Source organism: Motacilla alba, chromosome 1 (assembly GCF_015832195.1).
Source record: "Motacilla alba alba isolate MOTALB_02 chromosome 1, Motacilla_alba_V1.0_pri, whole genome shotgun sequence".
Lineage (NCBI taxonomy): Eukaryota > Metazoa > Chordata > Aves > Passeriformes > Motacillidae > Motacilla > Motacilla alba.
This window is the reverse complement of record NC_052016.1, coordinates 114,651,546-114,674,657: the sequence shown is the minus strand read 5'-3', so window position 1 is coordinate 114,674,657 and position 23,112 is coordinate 114,651,546. Positions and strand designations below refer to the sequence as shown.

Genomic DNA, 23,112 nt, shown 5'->3' with positions numbered 1-23,112 from the left:
TTATTACAGGTTGTCACTGAGGGTGCAGGGCACACAAACCAATTTTATTAGTGTCTAAGCCAGGAGGATTTTCTGCTGCTGGCTGTTCAGTAGGGCTCACAGAGGGATGGCTGCTGCCAGGTCACTGCTGGGCCTGTCCGTCTGTCCTAATTTCACTGTCCTTCCTGTGCAGAGTGTGGAGCACCCATGAGCTCAGAGGGGAGAAAAAGGGTTGATACTGATTCTCTCTGGCTTCAGTTAATAATTCCCATTTTCTCCTCGAAATAATAAAAATGGGGTAAAGGTAAGAAACTCTGAAACCAGAGTTATACAGTCAAGATGTATTTAATTTGTTTTCCAGATCCAGTCACTCTTTAAAAGAAGTTACATGTTTTCTTTTTTTTTTCTTTCTGAAATGTCAGTCAGGTTCTTTTGTTCCAATCAGCCCAACAACCAGCAAGGGGGCTGAGCAGTAAACATTGCCTCCTTACTCTGAGCACACTGTGATTCCTGCTAATCAACCTTACAAGCTATTAGTTGTTTTTATAAGATGGAAGGAGCAACATATCTCTCAGCAGCTGTGGTAAAAATTGTAGGTTTGGGCTGTGGAGTTGCAATCGATTTTATATATAGCAATATATGGTAGTAGTAAATCCATGTGGCAAAAAACTGTTTCTGTTACTTTTATATAATATCACATGATGTATTAGCAGCATTTAACTTGTGCTTCCCTATCTGTAAACAAGAAAAAAAAAAAAGTCCTGTTCAAATGAATCCATCAAGAAATAATAAGTATTTTCCCCATATATACTCATTTGACAAGATGAAGTTAGTATTGACCAACTCCTATTTTTTTTCACATTTTGGTGTTACCAGTGTTCCTCCCCATTAATTTAGTCCAGTTTGTAGCACTAAGAAGACTTATCCTGCAAGTGAATTTTGTTGCTTTCAACAACAACAAACAAATAAGAACTACTCAAAAATCCAAACCAACCAACCAAACAACCCAAATAACTCCAAAGCCAAACAAGAACTGACAAACAAACAAAACAAACAAACCACAAACCAAAAAGCTTTTAAATAGTCATTGGTATTTTCTCCATGTACTTGGATGTACTGGCAACATGATTTAATTGGTGTCTGACTGCAAAAAAATGGATAGTGCAATCAAATCAAACAATATTCTGTAAGTTCCAGAAAGCAGCAGTGGTTTCAGCTGATACATTCCTTCCAACTAGCATGGATCTTTAAGTGAGGACAAATCTATTACCTCATCTAAATGTCTAATATGTGTTCTATAGTATTCAGAAAATGCTGTCACAACAATGGCATGATGCTAAAATAGCATGGGCTTCTACTGAAATGTTAACAAGGATTCTTTTTATTTGTCAATGTACATATGTGACACTGAAAAATAGATAAAAGAGGGGACAGGACTTATACACAGGTGAATATCCAAATGAGTAATTTTGTATTTCCATGTAAAGATAAGGCATAAACTGAACTCCTTTTGTAGCACCAGCTTCCCAGGTAGGGAGAGGTTAGTTGTTTAAGTTTGAGCAGTTATTTATCTTGTGCAGAGAAATCTGATGTATTGAAGCACTGGGGCTTCTTAGGTTGCATTTTACTAGTGATTTCCCTTTGGGAGAAATTTACTGGATCCGAAGTAATTGCTGCTTGGAACATAATAAAAAGCCCCAATAGACAAAAACAGTTAAAATTGTGTTTACAAAGCTGTTAATAACTAGAACTAGTTTGGTTTTTTGTTTGTTTTTTTTTTTTTTTTTTTTTTTTTTTTGTAGAGTGTGGTTCAGAACTCTTACAAGTCCTTATCCTTGAAAGGGTAAGGCAGGAGTGAGTCACCAGCACTTAAGGCAGATATCCTGATACTCAAGTGTTTTGTTATAGGTCCTCAGGTCAAATCCATGGACGTGGAGAAGTAGGATCAGTTCCCAAAGTGTATTTGTCTGTGGTGGACCAGAGGAAGACTGGGTCAGCAGCTGGGAATGCAATTACAAGTGTATGAGCTGGAGCTGAACACCCCACGTTGTGTATACTTAAAATGTTCTGGAAGTGTGAGCTGACATTCTGTTTCTTTTCTTTTTAAATTTAATTGGAATTATGATCCCGCTTTTGTCTTGGGAGTTCCATATGCTACAATTTGTTTAGGGAAAAAGGTTGAGAAGTGGTGGAGGGGAAGAAGGGCAGGGGGGCGGTTAACAAACACGAACTAATTACATGAATTTGTTCAAACATAGGGCTATGTGTACATTTCACAGCTGCCCATTATTGTTTGAGGAGTAATATGTAGCTTGTTTGCATTATTCTGGTGCTTCTGGATGCTAGTCAAATCTTTTTGACTAAGCTACACATGCTTCAGTAGTTCTTTTGTTCAAATTTACTGCTTCCCTGCATATGATCCTCTAGCTACCAGATATCCTTTTTTTCTTTCCAGAAGGGAAGTGTTTATCTCTGCTTTTCCCCATCTCTTTCCTTTTTTTCCAAATGTCTTTTTCCCTTTTTTCCCCCTGCAAGCCAGGGTAAATGTGTTTACTTCACCTTCTGTCTTCCCCTAACCCCTTCCTCATTTTTCCTTTTTTTTTTCTTCTTGTTCCTTTTGTTGTCCGTGTTGTTTTTGTTTTCTTTCCTTTTTTAAATCTTTCCTTCTGTTCCACACTGGCAGTCTGTCATGTTCTTTATCCTTTGTGTTGCTCCTGCTCCATTTTTACATGACATCCATACTGGTCCACAAAAGCACTCCGTAGTTTTTCTCTAAATAGCTAATTAGTTAAAGTTAAATTTGAAGAGTGACACCTAATATAAACACTTGTCTTAAAAATTAAAAAAAAATAGGAAAAGTCAGGAAGCAGTTTCCTAAAATGTTGATAATGAGAGAACAATTCCAGCTAAGATTATGAAATAAGAAAAATGAAATCTTTCCTCAGCCTGACATTCAGTCTAGGCAAGGTAGTTCAGTAGTTCAATCTGCTACACCAATCTGTCAGTAGAAATCTTGTAGGTTGGGTGTTACAGATATCCTCTTTTTTGTCCTCTGATCAGTAAATAGCATCCCTCTCTCTAGAGAGAGTTCCTCTATTTGAAGGAAACAGAGGAAGCAAAGTCTTTTTTGTTAGGAATACACCTGTTCATTTCCTAAATTTACCCTGACTCTCACCAAACCTTTCTCAGAAAATTTTAGCATTCTATTTTTCATTTTAGTTATACTTTTTTTTCCCCCTTTAAATCTATATTAACGAGGGCTTTCAGTGTTCCATTTCTGCTGAGCATTTGAATAGGTTCATCAGTGTTTTGAAAAGCCTGAGATGGTTTGATTATGGTGATTTGACTCTGGTTCCACAGTAAAGTCTCAAGAGGGTAGCACAGGGAACAGGGAGTTTTAACAATATTCAGATTAAGTCAACACACTGCTCATCAATGCATTTATAGAAGATGGACAAAGAATTGCATGTTCTGTATTGCCTTGCATGAGCAATAGACTTAAATTCTTTGTCTGTCTGTCAAAGCAGCCTATTGTATTTGCTGTCAGCTTGTGAATGTCTTGGATGACCTCAATGACTAAAAATCAAAGCTAGTCCACTCAAATATCACTCTGTCATTGTATTGCATTGATTTCTTCTTTCCCCCTCAGATAAGCAAGAATGGGAAGGGAACGTTTCTCAGCAGCTGTAGTTACTGGCAGAGTATTGTCACAATGTACTGAAAATGTCTAAGAATAGTGAGTCGATGGAGCCAGAGTATCAATAATGTGACTATCTGTGGCCCTTTTGTTCCCAGTACTCCCACCATTGCTGGTACTCACTCCCACTCGCTGGAGAAAATCCTGACCTTTTCCCAATCTGCATTGTTTGCCTGCTAGGAAATCAAAGAGCAATTTTGATGGTTTTATTCCCTAAAGTGCAATGTTCCAATGAACCTGCAGTTGCCATGAATGAGGGAATTGATCCCTGCCTTAACACCATTGTTTCAAAGTTTTCACCAGTATATGGGAATTTTTTTCTTTATTTTCTTCCTTTTACTTTTTTCCTTTCTTTTTTTTTTCCCCTTCCTTTCTTGTTTATAGGTTTTGGTTCCAGACAAAACATTGAATAGTTATTCAATTATTGTTTACCTAACTCAGGGCAACACTAGGTAACAGAATAAGATGTCTAATTCTTCTCTGTTTGTGTTCCTGATCCTGTGATGGAATTGCTTGCTGAAGGCTGCATAAAACCTTTCACACAAGTGAGCCTCCTATCACTGCCTGTCTCTGAGCGATTCAAATACTCCACAAATGTCACATCTTCATTGGCATGATAATGACAAGGATTTTTTGTTTGTTTGTTTAAAATTGACATTTATAATCCGAGGACATGGATCATTTCCCACCATTTCCTATTCCTCGTGTTCCAGTACAATTTTATTGAATGTATTCTAATTTTAGAAACTGGGTTGTGTACTTGCTCCAGAGAAGAATTTTCTAAGCCACTTGCCTTGGAACACACAACCCAGATCTGTGGAAGGCCAAAGATGCAGTCTTCTGAGACACTGTGGAGTCTCCATCCTTGGAGATAATAAAAAGCCACGCTCAACAGGGCGCTGTAAAATCTGTTTTAGGTGGCCTGGCTTGATTGGGGCAGTGGGACCAGATGATGTCCAGAGGTGCCTTACAGCCTCAGCCACTCTGTGAGTTAGTGAAACAAATATTTATTCAGGTGTGTCACGAGTTGATAGGTTGAAGATCTTCTACAAAAAAAGGGAAGGATGAAAGAAAGTGCAAATTTCCTTCTCCCTACTACATGTTTTCTGTGGGAAGGTGGCTTTTATTATATAAATGGAATAATGTAGTGACATACATAGTGTATGTTTCATTTTTGGTATTTGTCAACTCAAATTTTTAAAAGTATTATTTTTTAGTGATTTGTGAACACTTCTGTATACTTTCAGAAGAGCATCTAGAGTATACTGGTATTTAAAATATGTTTTTTATCCTGTTACTATTTTTATTTAATATGTTTGGTAGCATTTGAGGGGGTAGAGTGGCGTGGAAAAATAAGAGTAGTAAAAAGTGCAGTTTACTGAGAGATGACAACATAATCTTGGAAGTTTTCTTGTGGAAGACAGATGGGAATTGCACTGGAGTGGTAGGTTGCAAAGATGAGCTGTTAAGTATATTAAGAAAGTTGTATGGTGACCAATTGCCATTATGAATGGCATCTTTGTTCTGTTGAGTCACGATTGCTCCTAAGCATCCTTCAGTGTGCCACTTGTCTCTGTTAGCCTTGCTGCCTGATTAAGTGTCAGAACTGTCCTTTGTCAGATGATTAGCTTCATTAATACTGCACTTTCTCTCTGGGTCATAATTTATTATGAGGCCTAACCTGGACTAATGCTTCAGAAGTCAAATGTGCAGTTAACTACTCTGAGAGGTTTGCATTCACAGTTTCAAAGCTGGGTGCTCATCAGAACTCATCTGTGAATGCATTGTACTTAAAACAAGATCTGTTCAGTGGTACTAGAGGCTCTAGGGCATGGAAACCAGGGGTATTTTACTGCTCAGTATGTCTTTTTTTCTGGAAGGGTTTTTGTAGACATGAGTTGATAACCTACAGAAAATGAGGTTTAGCCTATTCCGTTCAATGTCCATCAATTTGAGGAAAGCATTTTTGCTGTGGGAAGGGATCCCATTGTTATTGCAATAAAGGAATTCAGGATCCATGCAGTGTTTAAATCTAACCTGAAGACAGTACACTACTCTGCAGTTCTTTCAGCTTGAGAGAGAAGAAATAAGCATACCATATTACTCTTTGAACAGGTGAAGGAATTACCTGCCTGGCCCTTTGATTATTCTTGTCTCACCGTAAAAGCACCTCCAAGGGCATTCCCTGGCTCACTGCTGAAGGATCTCTTACAGACACAGTGCTATGAAAGTGGCAGAGGAGTGTTCTTGGCACGTTTTTGCAGCACCTAGATAAATGTCATTCAGCTTCCACATCAAGCATGCAATCCATAAATCTGGGCTAAGAGAACATCTCTTTGTAAAAATCGTGTTTACAGTGGGGAGATCATGCCATGCATAACCAAAAGATTGATTCATTTTTAGGGTAGGAGGCTGTCACTAACAAATTGTTGTGGTATAAACTTGTCAGAGCAAGCACCTAGAGATAAAAGCGCTTGCAATGATCTCTGCATGAAGATAACAGCAGTGGAATGGGTTTGTGTTTACAAAGTAGCAGAGCATTGCCTGGACTTTGAAGAAGTTTCAAACATTCAGATTGTGGGCTTGACTCTCATTTTTCCCAGGAGACCCTGGTTTTTATTAGCACAGTGGGCATGAATTAATTGGTGACTAGCAGGTAAACTTGCACATATTTTTATGGGAAACAAAAAAACAAACAAAAAAGCCCTAAAACAAACAACCCACTCTGTTACTGAATATGCTTTTACAGCTGCCCGGGGTGGAAAAGCATAAGTTTGAACAGTTTAAGGAGGTATTTTTGTCTCTTTCTTTTTCTCTGAAAAATATCACGTATTATTGTTCGAACAGTTTGAAAAAGGTGATTTTGTCTCTTTTTCCTTTCCCTTTCTAAATGCCACATAGCAGAAATGATTAAACAGAAGCAGCTATTTATGTGTAATATTTTATGTGAAGTTGCTGAAGAAGTTTGCAATATAACATCAGATTGAATATTTATCTTCTACCAACAAAATGTATCTTTCTTCTCTCATCTTCTGTGTACTGCATGTGGCTGGAATGAAACAAAACCCATACAATAAACAACTTACAGTCAACACGGAGAGAAGTGTTGCTTGTGGGTAAAAATAAAATTTTTAACAGCTTTAAGCATCATGTCTTACCAAAAGCATGCATCTCCTTCACGTGCTGTGGCTTTTAGGTGAATCTCTTTTCTATTCAAGTATTAATTTCAGCCAAAGGACGAAGCTGACAGCGTTGTAGATAGCAATAGAATTCTAGAAAGCTTATTGTAGCAAACACTCATATGTATTAGTGGCAGAGTGTTTATAATGCATCTCTTCTATGGCAAGTTTCCAGCTGTACTATTGTGTTGTCTTTTTTTTTCCCTCATCGTCTGAACTCAGAATATGCTCCTTCAAGTATGCAGTACTTCTTTATAATGCAACAGTAACTTGGCAAACTAGTATTGTTTTATGAGTATATTGTATCTTTGAACCTGGAAAACGTTTTGGTGGGAAAGGTGTGTTTAAGGCAATATGGAGGTTTTAGGAACAAAAGATACATTTGTATCAAAAAGATTTGTCTTGGCTGGGGTCTTTGGTCAGGTAAAGGGAGGGAAAGAAAACTACATTAATAATGCCACGCATTTCTCTTCTGGCTGTCAACACCTGCCATTCAAATTTAGCTGGATCCATTAATGTCATTAATTGCTATACATTTAAGAAGGGAATTTAATATCCCTCTTTATTTAAGAAGTGTAGAGAATTTTCCTGCAAACCGAAAGGCTGCACTGACTGAACTTTATTTTCAGTATAAGCATTCTGCACCCTTTTCCACATATGCCCTTCAGCTCTAGTTGAGGGTGATTTTATTTTGCCAAGCAAAGAAATCTGTCCTTTATATTTCAGGGATGATGCCTAATAGATCTTTTTGAGAAAATGCTTACAAGGTTGTAGTTTGAAATAAATTTTCTCTTTCACCCTCTATAAAATACAGCAGAATTTTACCTTTGTTTGTCCTGTTCCATCCAGTATCAAGACTGTACTTCTAACTTAGATACAGAAATCAAGGCCTAAGATAAATCATCTCCCTCTACAAAGATTTCATATTAAAGAATTGAAAAAAGAATTTCAAGTGTGGCTGAACAAACACCTGTGTGGGTTTGGTTTTTGTTTGTTTTTTTTTTTTTCTTTTTCCACTGGAGGAAAAGTAGATAACAATTTGGTATCTAAAAACAGATAACAAAGTAAATAGTTGCAAGTTAAAAAAGGCGTAAGGTACATCAGGGGCTGCCAGTGGAGAACTACTGCTGGGTTCAGAAGGTTTCACTTCCTCAAGCAATTGGAGGAGGCACATAAAATGTTATTTCAAGTACTTTTCTATTGCAGAAGAGTTTCCTGATGCCAAGACCATCAGATGACACGTTTGGGTTTTTTTATACCTATATGAAATTAAAAATTAGACGGGGGTATTTTAGATCCTACTGTAACATGTTCTTTTCCAGAAGAAAAGAAACCGCAGGATAGGTCAGTTGAACTAAGGGAATAGACCATGACAATGAAGGGGACCTGTAGCCCTTCAAAATGTGTTGATGCAATCTTCAGAGAATAGATCCAAACAAATTTCCTGCCTGTATTTAAAGTATCATTAGTAGTTCACAATAAACAAGAACTGAAGCATTAATCAATAATTTTGCGTTATTTTGTTGAATAATTCTAATGAAGTATTTTCCTTTTTTTTCTGGCAGATGAACGAGAAGATGTTCAAAAGAAAACATTCACAAAATGGATAAATGCACAGTTTGCTAAGGTAATATATTTATTTACTTATTGATGAAAATAACTTTTGTATATTAAAAAAAAATACAAACCCAAAGAAACCTGATATTCCTACAGTGAAGCTTAGTTTTCAAGATAACACTGCCAAGTCTCAGATATTGCTGAAGGCAGTTGACAGATTTATTAGAAAGAGTGTTCAAGCTTTATTTCTTTGATTTCATCAGTGGTTGAAATGTAAGAAGTCGCCCTTCTCTTAAGATGTTCTCCGCCTCAATTTACTTCACCTTTTCTCAAACTAGTGGTGCACCCGTATTACTCTTTGTTGGATTTCTTTGTTATGTTTCTAATGTACCAAGGAGTTTCCTCTATTAGGCTTGTCTGTTCTTGTTTCTAATTGCAATTGCATCTTCAATAAAACCGGATGAATTGTGGAGAAGAGCAAGGTCAGAGATAAGAGGTGTAACCCAGTTAACAAATTATGAAAGTAAATTATAATATGTTTTGATATAGTTATTTTTGAGAATGGCTGATCATAAATGGAGTGGGGAAAAATAAGACCAAATACCTAATTTATTTAAAGCATGCTCTTCTGGCAGTGTATAATGATTTTATCTTTAATACTCAGGAAAAATTCAGCCTGAGCTATTAATTTGCTGAAACTTTTTTGGTCGTTTTTCTTTTTTTAATTCCTGGAAGATAATGGCTCAAATTTATTTGCCAGTAATAATAAAACAAATCAGTCCTATCATCTGTCAGCATCTTTACAGCAGAGCTGCCCAGCAATTCGTAGGACTGGATCAGGATGAAATAGTGTCTTGAAGAATGATGAGTTACAAGAGGACTGTGAACTATTGTGCTTAGGACAGCAGTAAAACATATGCATACAGAAGTGGGGGGTAGCTGGGCTGGCCATAATGAAGCAAATGAAAGGTCTGGGAGCTGTGTTGAATCACAAACAAAATGAATCCAAAACATGGTACTAGTGCAGAAAAAAAAGGCAGCTTTAATATCTTTGTGATAATGAAAGTGCTTCACAGAGGGTGAAAGATGTAATTGTTTTATTTTTTTTGGCAAAAGTGAGATTTTAGCTCAAATTATTTGTGATCTTGCTTTTCCATGTATGAATAAGTAGCCACAGCAAGCATCATCTCATACAGCTTAATCTGAAATGTATTACCTGTTAGGCCTTTTTATGGTCACAGAAACAGTTGTGGAAAATGAAGAGTAACTGTTTTGCTTCTATATCTAAAGAAAATGTAATACTCCTAGAGCATTGTTTTCCCAGAAATGATTGTTTTATGGAATAAAAAACCTGCAGTTACTGAGGAAACTTGGACCAAGTCTGCAGAAGAATAAGAAGAATTATGAAAGGTTTAGAAAATACCTATCAACACATGGTTTTAATGTTAGGTTTGACTCGTTCATCTGAATGATCTAGAGGCCTTTCCTCCAATTCTAGTTTTATTAAGTGTAGTTTAATGGTGTTTAGGTACTTTTTACTTGAGTTTTATAATGTTATTTTTAGTTGCATGTGAAAATGCATTTGTAAACATTTATTTGTAAAAGTATTAATCTCCCTCTGCTTCATTTGGGCTCTGAGAAAAACCTCCTAAACGTTGTGATTCAAGATTTTGTTTGCCTGAGGCATGATCTGGGTTTTTTTGGACAGGGTGTTCTTATTTCAGCTATCAAAAAACTATTGATCTTTAAATCTTGAAGAAATCACTTCTTTCTGGGGTTTTTAGGACAGAAATGCAGGAGATCTTGCTGTGCAGTCCCAGGACAGTGTTTCTCCCCCTGCTAACAGTTCAGAGAGGTGGTCTTCAAGACATGTTAGTGGATTTCCATGTGAAAACTAGTGTATCCCTCTTCTCCTGACTTATTGCGGTGGTTCAAATCCCCCTCTGTTTCTAGCTGTGGCATCGATTTCAGTTAGCAGGCAGTAGCCTGGTTAGTGATTTCTCATCATTGTCAGCTTTGTAAAAGCACTAAATGAATTACTTGCATTGCAGAATTGCTTTTTGTTCAATCCTGTGCAGTTCTAGGGGTGCTGTCTTGAGTAGATTAGCCTACAGGGTTGGAATTAAGACAGATAAATGTAAGACATCATTAATTTCTCTTATTTGTGAAAAGTGAAATCCAGGTCGCTAATTAACTGTAAAATATTTAGGGTTAAATGAAATTATGTTAGGTAATTTTCTCCCATCCACTACCTTCCATATGCAAAACCCCCCATTTCTACATAGTGAAAATAAAACCCACTTCTAAATATTCTAAATCTTAATTTTTGTTGGGTGTATAGTGCATTTCTCCCCATAGAGCTCCATTACTTTCCTAAAAATTCAGTGTCCAGAGCACCAGTGTCTCAGTGCATTTACTCTTGGACTGAGCTTTCAAAACACTCAGTTGCCATTTCTTTCACATAACTTTTTATGTAAATACAAATAATGCTTTGAAATGTGAGAAGCTGTAAGGAATTGAAAAAAAAAATCTAATTTATGTGCCATCAGCATAACTGGAGAAGCCACATATAATTTTTACCTGTGGGGGAGGACAGTTGTCCTTCCTCTGGCCATGCCCACAGTGACATTTCGGTTGGCTCGTGAGGAGCTGCTGCACTCAGATGCCTCAAGTTCAGCAGTGAAGTCTGATACCTCTGAGCTGTGGAGTCAAATCCCTAACACAAAATCCATAACAATCTTACAGCCACACACTCTTGACAGTTTTCTGCCCGAGACGTGCAGAACCTAAAACCTCTAGAGTGCTACCAAGAAGTCTGTGAAAGGGTATCTGGGAAAAGGCAGCAGAAATGTCAGCAATATTTCAATTGCTGTGGGTGGGGCTGTGTGTCTCTTCAGGCTTTTTTTGGCAAGTTGGGTAGGGTGCTCTGAATCAAAACAGAGGGGAAAATAAATTTTGCAAGTGCCTCATACAGTTGCTCAAAAGGGCGGGTTTCTCTCTAATTCTTAATTCTTTTGCTAGCCAGAAAATGAATTATGCAGAAAATCTGGGCCTTGAAAATTACAGTATGATAAGAAAATCAGAGTTTCAGTAGGAAGGGCCAAAATTTAGTTTTCAGTGTTTCTGAGATAAAATAGTACATTTAAAGTATAAGAGAAATGGGAGAAGGTAATCCAAGAGACCCCTCTTTTCCCTATTGCAATCACAGACACGGGTGTGACTTTCTTGAGTGAACCTTCTCGGTTTGCCATCTAAATGGCATGCAAAAAGTTAAAGCTTAAAGCAACTTTTTGAATGTGGAACATAATTTAATATCATTTTATTCAGAAAGAAGGGTTTTTTTGACCTCAGATGGAGTTTATTTATAAAATAATGAAGTTCTTCAGGGCGCACATAATGATATTAAAGGAAAGTGTTATAACCTAGTTTTTAATAATAGAACTGTAATTAGAGCTCCCACTAGAGATATGTCTGGTCCTGGGTACAACAGTTTTTTTCTCAGACACCAGCTTTTACAATTTGGTATAACTGAAATCCTGAACTATGTGTTTTGGGAGAATGCAAATCTGTCACAGTCCTGCCAGTGCAGCAGCTCTCAGCTGAGACTTGGGAACAGACACAGTAATTACTGAACAGTGCCTGTACCCCATTCTGAATGATTTTATGTTGCTTCGCTGGTTAAACATTTTGTCTCATTCACTGCATAACAGGATTCAAAACAGAAAGTGCTGCTGAGGATGGTAATACTCTTTACTTGCATACAGGAAAGAACTTGTATATGCCAACTAATTCTATAAGGAAAATGTGGAAATTCCAGAAAGAAAAAAAAAAAGGTAAAAAATAAAAAAGCAACTCCCAACCCTAAAAAGGAAAGGGCAAATGTCTTTGACTAAAGAAATATGGACAATTTTTTTGTTGTCTCATTATAGAGACAGTGTCTCCAATTGCTGACAATTTTAATGTCAGCATTAGAAATATCTGTTGTTAGTACAGAGGAGATCATGAGCTAATAATTGTGAACTTTGGCAGCTTGAATTTAAGGATATACTCTTATGGCTAGCTTGAAGTCAAAGCCTAACCTATTATAGGGTTTCGTAATAGTTTGTGAAGGAGCTTTCAGTGTTTTAATCTATGATAGCAAATAACAGATGTTAATAAAGTCACTTGCAGATTCAGAGGTTTAAGTAGATTTTCTGCATTTCTGCTGCAAGAGAATAGAAATTTCCACTCCACAGTCAAGGGAGACATAATATATGACAGTGGATTTTTTTGTGTAAACACTGTAATGATTAAGCTCTAACTGGGTAGGAACAAGTGGCAGAAAATAAAGCATATTAGGTTTGGGGAGGAAAATAAATGGATATTTTTTTATGTTTTCTTTACCTCATGCTTGGATTTTCTTCCTTTCATTATACTGAAGAATTAGAATGTGAAAATAGATGAATAGGATACCAAGTGTTACATCACTTAGGTTTATGGAAAACAAAGATCATTCGATAGTTCTCCTTTTTGTGTGGAGAATTTTAGTTGTGAAAAATGGCACCTTTTTATGGGCAAATGGAAACATTATGACACAGTTCTTTGTGTTGTGCCTGTGAAACTAGATTCCATTCTTGTGTGATCACGTGAAGAAACACAGTAATGATTCAACCTATGCCAAAGAAAGTAGGGTTGACAGTTTCATTTAAAATACATGTGGCTAGTAAATAATAGTCAGAAAAATTAAATACACTTCTTAGTAATGAAAATGTTTAGAATAGCAACTAAATTGTTCAGTAAAGTGTTATGTGCAGGTATAAAGGGAACACACAAGAGGGCATTGCTTGCAGGTTTAATCAAACTGCACAGCAGTTAAAACAACTTATTAATTCGGGGTTTGGATGTGGCAGGTGTGGTGATGGTCTCGGTTCTTTTCACCTCCTTGAGCTCATAGACTGAAATTATTCAAGGCTCTTTAGAGGTCTCTTGTTCTTGTAGATTAAGTGCTTTCTGCACATCAGCCAGCAGGAATGACTGACACACACGCATGGCTTACTGGTCTTTGGAGGAAGCGTGTCAAATAGCTGAGGTGCAGAGAGACAGCACTGCCTTAAGTCTGACATCCCGTAGAGAAATTTGCAGTGCTGCATTTGCTGACACAATTGCTCGGTTTTCCATGCTATCACTCACAATGGCTTCAAATTAAAATAAGTTTTAAAAGCAACTCACAGAAAAGTGGTTTCTGTGCAGACTCTGGGATGGGAGTAACTGGGTGAAGTTCTGTGGAGAAGACAATAATAGTCTTGTTTGTCAACTTTGTTTAAGATTCTGCTTCCATGGAAATGTTTTTACCCCTGTGATTAATCTGTCTTTAACCATACCTCTGGACAAGAATTAATAACTAAGTAGAGGAGCTGAAGGGAGGATGGAGTTTGGCAACAAATCATAAAAACACAGATTAAAATGTTCAATATTAGCTCTCTCCAAACTCCTTTCTTGACAGCTAACCTATATGTCAGAAGAAGACAGCTGCTTAGATGAGTGGATGACTGATAGGAAAATTAGAATTAAATCCTGTACTTTGAGATTCTGATCAGTGTGCTCAAGCTGCACTGATGGCTGCTGGTGTGTTGTGTTTTCTGAAATCAAAACAGTAGTTGCATATGCATGTCTCTGACACCAGAAAAGATCCCTGGGTGTTTCAGGTAATAACAGCTATCAGTAAGGTGTGCTGGTGTTGTAGGATTTCAGGGAATTCAGTTCCAGAGGGTACATCAGGGCTGGCTTTGCAGAACAAAACTTTGTGTCACTGTAGAGAAGTTCAGAGAAGTTTGTTTGGATAGCTGAGGTGCTTTAGCCATTTACAGAAAATTTAGTGTCTGCACAAAAGCCTGTTGGAGAAACAAGATAAATAAAAGTTTGCTGAGGTCCAGGTTGCCATGAGATTATTAGAGTTCTGCTGAACTTCACCAGAAAGAAACCTGTGTTCTGTTTGTCTAAGGAGCACTAATTTGGAGATACATGTAAAGGAGGATCAGGTGTCACAAGATTGAACAAGAACATTGATTTCAGGAAAAACAAAAGATGGACTGTTTGTAAAATTTTGAAATTGTGTCTGTGCTAAAACTTTCTATCAGTTCTTTAAAGTTCACACGTTAAAAATGAGTATGGTAGATGTTAGCTCAGTTCATTAATTAAACATGAAAAATACCTTGTGAGCAGCCTCAGAGTTTTTTGGTTTTTTTTTTGAAAGAAAACTCTCAGAAAATCTGATAGACTTAAAATTGTATAATTTGTGATAAATCAGAAAAAAAATTAGTATTATTTATTGTTGGTTAGAGACCATGATTGATATTTGTTCATCTAAGTACCTAATTACTCTGTTTGATGTCTGCTGCCAGCCTTTCTAAGTGCTACAGTAAAAGTGATGAGAAAGAGCAGCTTCCTAATGTGGGAGCCCAGTTATTTGCTGCAGCATGGCAAATAACCAGAACTCTCATGGAAATTTAATAGTTCTTAATTTTGAGTTGCAGCTCTGTGTGATCAACACTACCCTTGGGACACATCCTGTTTCAAAATCCCAGACTCTCTTGTGCCAATTACCTTTTTAAAATACATCTTGCAAGGACACACCAAAGGCCCATCATTTCCATTCTGTATCATTAAAGAAAAAGCTTTTGAAACCAAATGATGTTTAAAGCTGGTGTAGAAAACACCTTTGCATTGCTAAGTATTAAGAATTTTTTAAATTTTTTTGGATATCACCAGAATACATAAGGAAGTATCAGGCAATACACATACTCAGAATTATTTACATTGATCTATATCTATATCATAACCCATTAGTGTTCTATATTCTGCATATTTCTTATGATGCAGTAAAACATCAAATTGCTATTTAAATATTTATTATGCTTCAGTTAAATTACCTATGTAATAAAAATTTTTCTAAAAATTATTTTCACTGTACTTTTTAAGATAATGTCAATGAAAATATTGCCATGTATTTTATTTAGAATTTCATTCTGGAACTTGTACTATCTAATAATATATTTTTCTAGCTTTTTTAATATGACCAGATAATTTGTCATGAACAGAACATTAGTAAGAACAGAAACAGGCACAGTTTAAAGAGAGCAAAAATCCTCATGCATTAATTTTGCACACAGCAGCAGCATGCAAGCTTTCAGTTTTACTAACTTACTGACTTTTTATAATTTGTTTAAAAACCAATTTTTAGCTGCTTAGTGGTGAAATACCTAGAAAGTATCTCCCTAAATAATCAGTTTATTATTTATAAATATTTAATTCTGCGCAGCGTAGGGGCCTGAGTGCTGGAGAGAGAGATTTTCTGCCATCACTTCCTGTGAGAGCAGGGAGCACCAGAAGCTGTGGGGTGTCACAATGCAGCATAACAAAACCAAAGCAATGTTTGAGACGGAGGATTTCTCTTTTTTTTTTTGCGGTTCTTGGTAGCATCAGAAGCCTGAGCCTCATGACCCACTGTGCCTGTCACACAGCTGGAGATGCTCTGCAAATTGTACAGAAAAGAACCCTTTTGCTGAAAACCTAGAGAGGAGAAAAATTGGCTTTGGTTTGGCTTCAGAGTCACAAAGATGGACGTTCAACATTAACAAAAAAAGCAAATCAAAATGCCTCTATATTGGCTGTGGTTGCATTTTAGGGTTTTATTTAAATTAGTGTTCAGACAGTGAAGATTTTTTTTTGTGTGCCTGAAGGGAAGAGATTTTCTAATATTTCTCCTCCAGAACATTCTGCCATTACCAGGAGCCTTTACAACCTTGCCTGTTGTAGGCTTTTTTCCTCCCCCAAAAAAATGTCTAAATGATTGCAGTTTAACAAGATATGTTTTGGAGAGCAGATTAATTTTCACTTTTATGATAAGTGAAGCTTCTCCTTCCACCTCATTATCTGCAGATCTTTTGGTGGAGCTGAGGCTGCTGGCTGTGTATCTCAAAAGACCTTTTTCTTGCAAGTGAGGCTGGCTTGTGTCTGCTCCCATGACTGTACAAGCACTGACATGTTTGTAGGAGGCAGTGTGAACTCTGCTTTGCCTTAGTGGGCAGAAATTCAAAACTAGCTCCAGTTCAGGAGCAGCTTCTCCATGGGGAAAATGGGCTCTTTCTCCAGCAGAGCTATACCCATCTCCAAGCCTGATCCCATTCCCTTGCTCTGGTGCCACAGACACGCTGCCTGTGAGTGCAGCAGCCCCGGGAGGAAATCCCCATTAATCAGAGAGAATTAAATGTGTCACTGCTGCAGTGGGGCCACTGAAGATTGTGAAGGTATTCCCAGGATCTTTTGGTTTTTCGCACGTGCAAAGGTTATGTAACTTCTCCAAATTTTAAATTTTAAGGCTTAAAATGTTTTCCACTCCCCTTCTAGCACCTGTGGAGTGTATTATCTGAAACGAGTTTCACCATGACAAAACACCTGCAACATTAGTAATGTCTGAGTGAACACAGCCTACATTTTAAAGACTTCTGAGATGATGCGGTATTGCATAATGACATCTGAAATATCTGAATGAATTAGTAAAATTAGGAGGAATAAAGTACATGCATTTTTATTATGGTAAAATTATTTGGCTTTGCATTCTTGTTTCTATGGACTCTTGTAGAATAACAAGAGCTTCCCTGAAATGTGTCAGATGTGCTGAGTGAGCAAAGTAATCACTACTGCTGGCAACAGAGGGCACTGGACTTTCATTTGTAATATGTTTTACTAAGGGAAAAAAAAAAAAAGTTATGTTTATTGAGATCTTTCACCTTTCTCTCCTCACATTTGGCCTTGCACTTCCTAGATTTCTATTCAAACTGTCACCCTTTTCTATTGCAGTTTAAGTAAAATACATTAATCTAAACAATTTTTTTCACTTGAAGTTATTATTGTACATGTATCTTGAGAGAGGAATAGGAACAAGCTAAATATAGCCCTACAATATTGGTCTCAGTGGTGCATTTGTCAGCTTGTGAATTTGTAAACATTTACAAGTTTGCATGATTGTTGCTGACAGTAGATATCATCATTTCCGTGCTCAGAATTCATTACTATTACATCTAATCATCTTCAGAATCTCCAAAGCAAAACTCTTCATGCAGACAAATAAGACTTTAGTGGATTCACATTATACTTTGGAAGTTCAAAAATAAAACCAGGAGAAGGAAAAAATGTTTGAGCTATTGTCCACCTTTGTCTGAATGTTATGGAAACTTAGTGATGCTCAAGCAAATAATATTGACCATTCTCCCCATCTGAAAAAGATTAACCACATCTCTCAGGATCGATAAAGAGAGTAAAAGAGCAAGTGCAAGCTTGTACATTTAGGACTGGTCTCTCCCCTGATCTTTCTGCATCACATCAAACAGATCCAGCATCTGTCCTTGTGTCAGCACCACATCCTGTTAGTCAGTGAAGCTGAAAGCAAGGGAGAAACGTGTCACCTGCCCAGCTCCTCACCTGCACCCCTGGGGTAGGACCTCCAGTGGCTCCTGCCCTCCCCTGCTGCTCTGTACCCTCCCTGAACCTCTTCTGCCTGAGACAGTGGGTGCAATTTGTACCTCTCACACATATATCCTTTTTTATAGTCTGCCTTTGACATCAGGAGGTTTGGAAATTCCTCACATGTGTTTAAATGCATAAAAGATCTTTAAAAAGTATGCCTTAGGGGTAATAAAGCTGCCAGGCAACCCAAAACTAAGAAAACTCTTGAAACCACAAAGTATTTAGTTCTGGGCAGACCCCATCAGTGTTACAGATTGCATTTTTGGGTGTGGATGTATCAGTGTGGATGATGATGAGATGACCAACCCCAGTCCAGTAAGCGGTTGTATTTTTGTGTAATACTTTTTAATTATGCTTTGAGGTATCTGTATTGTGCACAAAGACTTTCAGTTCCTTCAAAGTATCTGCTGATGGATGTGATACTACAACTGGATCAAATGCAACTTCTGAGGATATTAATTTCTTTAAACCATTGCCTTTATTTTAGGTCCTACTTGCCATGAAGAAGTAACATTATGAAAGATGATCTTACTAAGAAACAATAATCTTATTTTTCAGTGGTTGCAAATAACTAAGTGGATTTTACACAGGAAGTGGCTCCATCAGATTTTGGGAATGTTTCTGGACCAACACTTCAAGAATATCTATTATTTTTATTGCTGCTTTCCTCCATTGTTTCTCTGATCTTACGTTTGGGAGTTCTGAAGGGAAAAAAACCGGTTACCCTGCACATGATAGCTGCAGTTATTTATCAACAGCAGTGGCAAAATTGACATAGACACCCTATTGTGTTTTTGCTTAGAGAATTATTAAGGCAGCTTTATTATTATTAAAGTTGTTTTTTTAATCCTTTTTTTCCCCATTCTGGTACATTTTTTTCCATGTTTTTGTATCCCAGTCTTATTAAACATTGATGCTCATATCAATGACTTTGCTGTACTTTCACTTTTTTCAGTGATGTTCATGACAGGTGTTATTGCACAGGATGGCCATTTTTCTCTTCTATTTGCTTTTCACAGTGTGTTTGATTGATTTGCCAGTTTAAGCCCATCACATTTAAATCCTGCCAATATTAGTGTGAGAGCATATATTGCTGACTTCTTTTGGCCTAATCTTTGGCTGCAGGATGAAACAATCTATGAGGCTGTGTCTGTGCATGAAACAAGCTATGAATGTTCTGTATATTTTATCTAATAACAGAGTTACTGAGTCCTGAATTAAAAAAAAAATATATATTATGGCAATTTTCAAATGTGTTGTTTTGGTTTTTTTTTTTCCCTTTTCTCTGTAGTCAACAACCATATGAAAATTGGCATTTTAAGTCAAGAACTGGTTTTCTTTGGGGGAAAAAAAGTCATCTAAAGGCCCATTTGGCATTTTATACAAGGAACTCAGGCATGAGACCCATAATGCAATCAGGCATAAGCAACAAAGTTTATCACCACAGGTAGAAACAGGGTTCCATTACAGGATTGTATCCCAGTACTGCATGAAACATTAAAAATCCCTACTGAAAAAGGCGGAGGGTTATCTTGCCACCCTGACAGCAACGACTCCAAAGTACTGAGGAAGTTCAGGCAAAATGCACTGAAAAAACTTGATCACCTTCTCACAGAATTTTCAAATGCTGTGTTTACATGAAATACAAAACTTAAAGAGAGCTTTAACTTTAACTCTTAAGGCAACTGGCCAGAGTGCACAGAGGGAGGAAAGGCAAGTCTTGATTCAGCTGTGGGCAATACACAGGGCTTGTAGACAGCGAGGTTTGCTAGAATTGTGACAAATATGCATTGAAAGTGGTGTCCTCATAGAACAAATCTAGACAAATTGAATCCAAACGATAATAGTTAAGGTCAGAATCAGGGGCTGTGCTGAAAAGATAAGGAAGGAACTCAGAAGGGAATGCACCTATCAAGGTGAATCACAATCTCCTAAGGTTATCAAATATGCTGTTTACCATCTCATCTCATCTCATCTCATGTTTTTGAATAGTGAAGCAGCATCCAAACAGCTTCTTCTTGTATTTTCGCCTATGGGAAAGAACACAGTACAATGTTTCTTTTGATATTTTTTTATCTTTTAATTTCTACTTAAATTAGCAAACGTTTGAGTTGGTCTATGCAGTCTGTACTGATCATTCGGTTATTCACTCAGGATAAGTTAGTGTTTGTGTTCTTACCTGACTATTTCTGTAAGAAATCATAGAATCACTAAAGCTGTAAAAGCCCAACTTTTGGTCCTTTTGATACCACCATGTCAGCTAAACCATAGTTCTTAGTGCCACATCCAGTCATTTCCTGAACACTTCCAGGGATGGCGACTCTACCACCTCCTTGGGCAGCTTTTTACAATGCTTGGCAGCTCATTCAGTGAAAACAGTTTCAGACAGCAATAAGGTCTTCCCTGAGCCTCCTTTTCTCCAGGATGATCACCCCAAACTCCCTCAGACCCTTCATCAGCTTTGTTACCCTTCTCTGGGCTCCAGCACCTCAATGTCTATCTTCTAGTGAGGGGCCCAGAACTGGACTTGGGTCTTGAGAAGTGGCCTCACCAGTGTCAGGTACAGAGGGGTCATCACTGCCCTGGCCCTGCTGGCCACACTATTATTGATATAGAAAATGTGAGATATTACTTTAGTATACTATATTATATCCTATAGTGTACCAAATGTATATTTACTACAGTATACCATATTAAAAGAGTAAAGTTTAAGTGATGCGTCTCTTAGCAGCAGTTAAAACTCAAGAATATGCTCATGAAGTGAGAATTATATAAAAACATGGAAAACGGGAAAAAAATGTCTCTAGAAAGTTGCAATTAAAGCAATCAGTGAAGCATTTTTTCCCTAGGTCACAAGCAGGAAATGTGTCAGGGATCTAGATGATTGCTGGCTGCTAGATGATCAGGTTCTAAAGGGTGTGTTGCAGGGCAATAAAATGCTGCACCTTTCACTACTTTGCAGAGGAGCTGATGGATTAATTGGATAATAACTAATAAAAGCCATCTGGAGTTACGTTATCCTTTATCACATTGAACAATATTCCAGTTTTTGTCATATATCTTACTACTAATGTCTTAATCATACAAAACATCCATCTTGCCTAATACGATGACTGCGTTCACAGTCACGGGAACACAAATCACACTGGCACATTCACGTGCTGACCTGCTACCACAGACCCACAGTATGTTCACAGTATGTCACTCAGGGACAGTGAGCAGTCAGGGGTTCAGGGTCTCCCATGGGGCCAAAGGGAATGGGATGAGGGTGCTGGTGTGGGTGGTGTTTGAAGGATTTGTGATCCCAAGGTCATAGCAAGCCAAACTCTGCATAGTAGCATTTCACTGTGGAGGCTGTCTCCACCCGTGATCTCCTCTCCAAATGATCTGCCACATCTAGTCCTAATTGTGATGATCTCTGGTCTAGGGGGGCTGTGGATCTCTCAATCAAATATTTCCTCTTTCATCTTTTTTTTAATCAAGTTGTCATTGATTTTCGCCAGACAGTGTGTTTCTGAAATGAACAGTTCGCCTTAAAAGCCAAGAGCAGTTTCTGTTTTGTCCCTTGCCATCAAGCTCTGGTTTGCACCATTGTCTGGGGCAAAGTGGAAGTGGAAAGGGAAGGCTGTGCATGCTCGCCACAGGAGCATTCATGGAAATTTAGGCAATGGCTTACTAGCTAAACAATTTTTTTCCCATTTTGCTTACTGCCAGAGAACTTAAAGCCTTCTTCATTAATGCCTTTCTTCATACACTGTGATCCTGAGCATCTCTCTTGATTTCAGTGGCACTAGAAGTCACCTCTTATAATAGAAATAACATTGCAGTAAGCAAAGGCTCAGAAGAGACTTAACTATAAACCTTAAGCCATCAATTGTTTTGTACTCTGCGATTTCAACCTTGCATCCAGAGGTGGATGCTAATATTGGTAATACTTTAAACTACTTTGTCTGTTTCTCTTTCTGCCAGAAATGGTTCCAATTACTACACATGTGGATCCATCTGATATAATGGAGAAGAGTCAATGTAGTTTTCAAAGAAGTCATGCCTCATAATTGCATTGCTTCTTCAAAAGAATCTGTATGGATACATAAGTATGACTGAAACACAATAAAAAGTGTGTATCTGTAAATATTTTTTTTTTCTTTAAAAATGACAAAATTAAAAAGACCTTATGTTTTACAAAGCTCCTGTAAGAAAAGAAACAAAGGGACAGAAATGAGGTCATTTTGCACAACAGAGGGGAGCAGGCAGAGGAGTTGCAAATTTCTATCGAGCTGATGATTATCAGGTAAAGTGATGTGGCAAAACTACTGATGGTTCAGAATCATTCAGGTCAGATAGAAATAGCCAAAAGCATGAAGAGGGATTTCATTATACTGAATGACAGGTGACTGAATTACAGTTGCTGTTTAATATTTGTTTGCATAAAGAAAAAAACTCTTTAATAGTTAAAGCTTGTATTACTTCTTCCTTTGTGCATATTATATGTCCTGAATGAGACTTCACCACACAGAGCTGTTTACAGTGACTCTCAAATATGTCTCCGTGAAGTTTAAAAAATGTTTCCTTTTTTTTTTTTGATTCAGATGACATCAGCAAGAATTCTCAGTCCATCCTGAATTTTCTGAACAGAGGGAACAGAAGCTTTCTTGGGAAATTTCTAACCATAATTTCATAGAAATTAGGGCATTATTCAGAAGCACTGTGTCATTTTACACTTGTGCTATCCTTATACTCTTTTCTTAAGGAGAACAGGCCCCTGTCAGAGTTGTATGAAACTAGAAGAGCCCTTGGTTTGCCCAGAATAGCAATTCTTATTTTACTCTCTTATAATAATTTCATGCTAATTATGTATTAGAACATTCAAGATTATTTTTTTTCCAGGAAATGACAATCACTTCCCATAGTGAGATATTAATGACACCACATTTAGCATAACATAAAAACGACCCTCATAGGCACAGAAATAGCAATCCAAAAGCTGGAGGCTGTGCTGAGACTCCATCTGTGACAGAGGAATGAACACACCACCCAACACACTTTTGGGCTGTGAGGGAATTCAGCGTGCTAGGAGGGAGGAGAGCCCAGAGGAAAGATACATTTATCTCTACAAAATGTCCAGCTACCAAGTGGCTGAGCAGCAACTGGTGTGTGGTGATTTATCTCCTTCAAGTGGCCCAGCCCCAAAGCCAT

At 37.5% G+C, this 23,112-nt stretch overlaps 1 protein-coding gene across 9 annotated transcripts in view; it reads left to right on the top strand.

Annotated features, from left to right (window-relative positions):
• DMD (dystrophin) overlaps window positions 1-23,112 on the top strand; it is a 1,161,005-nt gene that overhangs the window by 279,252 nt on the left and 858,641 nt on the right. For all 9 annotated transcript variants that reach the window (XM_038157590.1, XM_038157575.1, XM_038157541.1 and 6 more), the window contains exon 2: window positions 8,421-8,482. In XM_038157590.1, coding sequence (XP_038013518.1) covers window positions 8,421-8,482 — 62 coding nt within the window. The remainder of the gene's footprint in view (window positions 1-8,420; window positions 8,483-23,112) is intronic.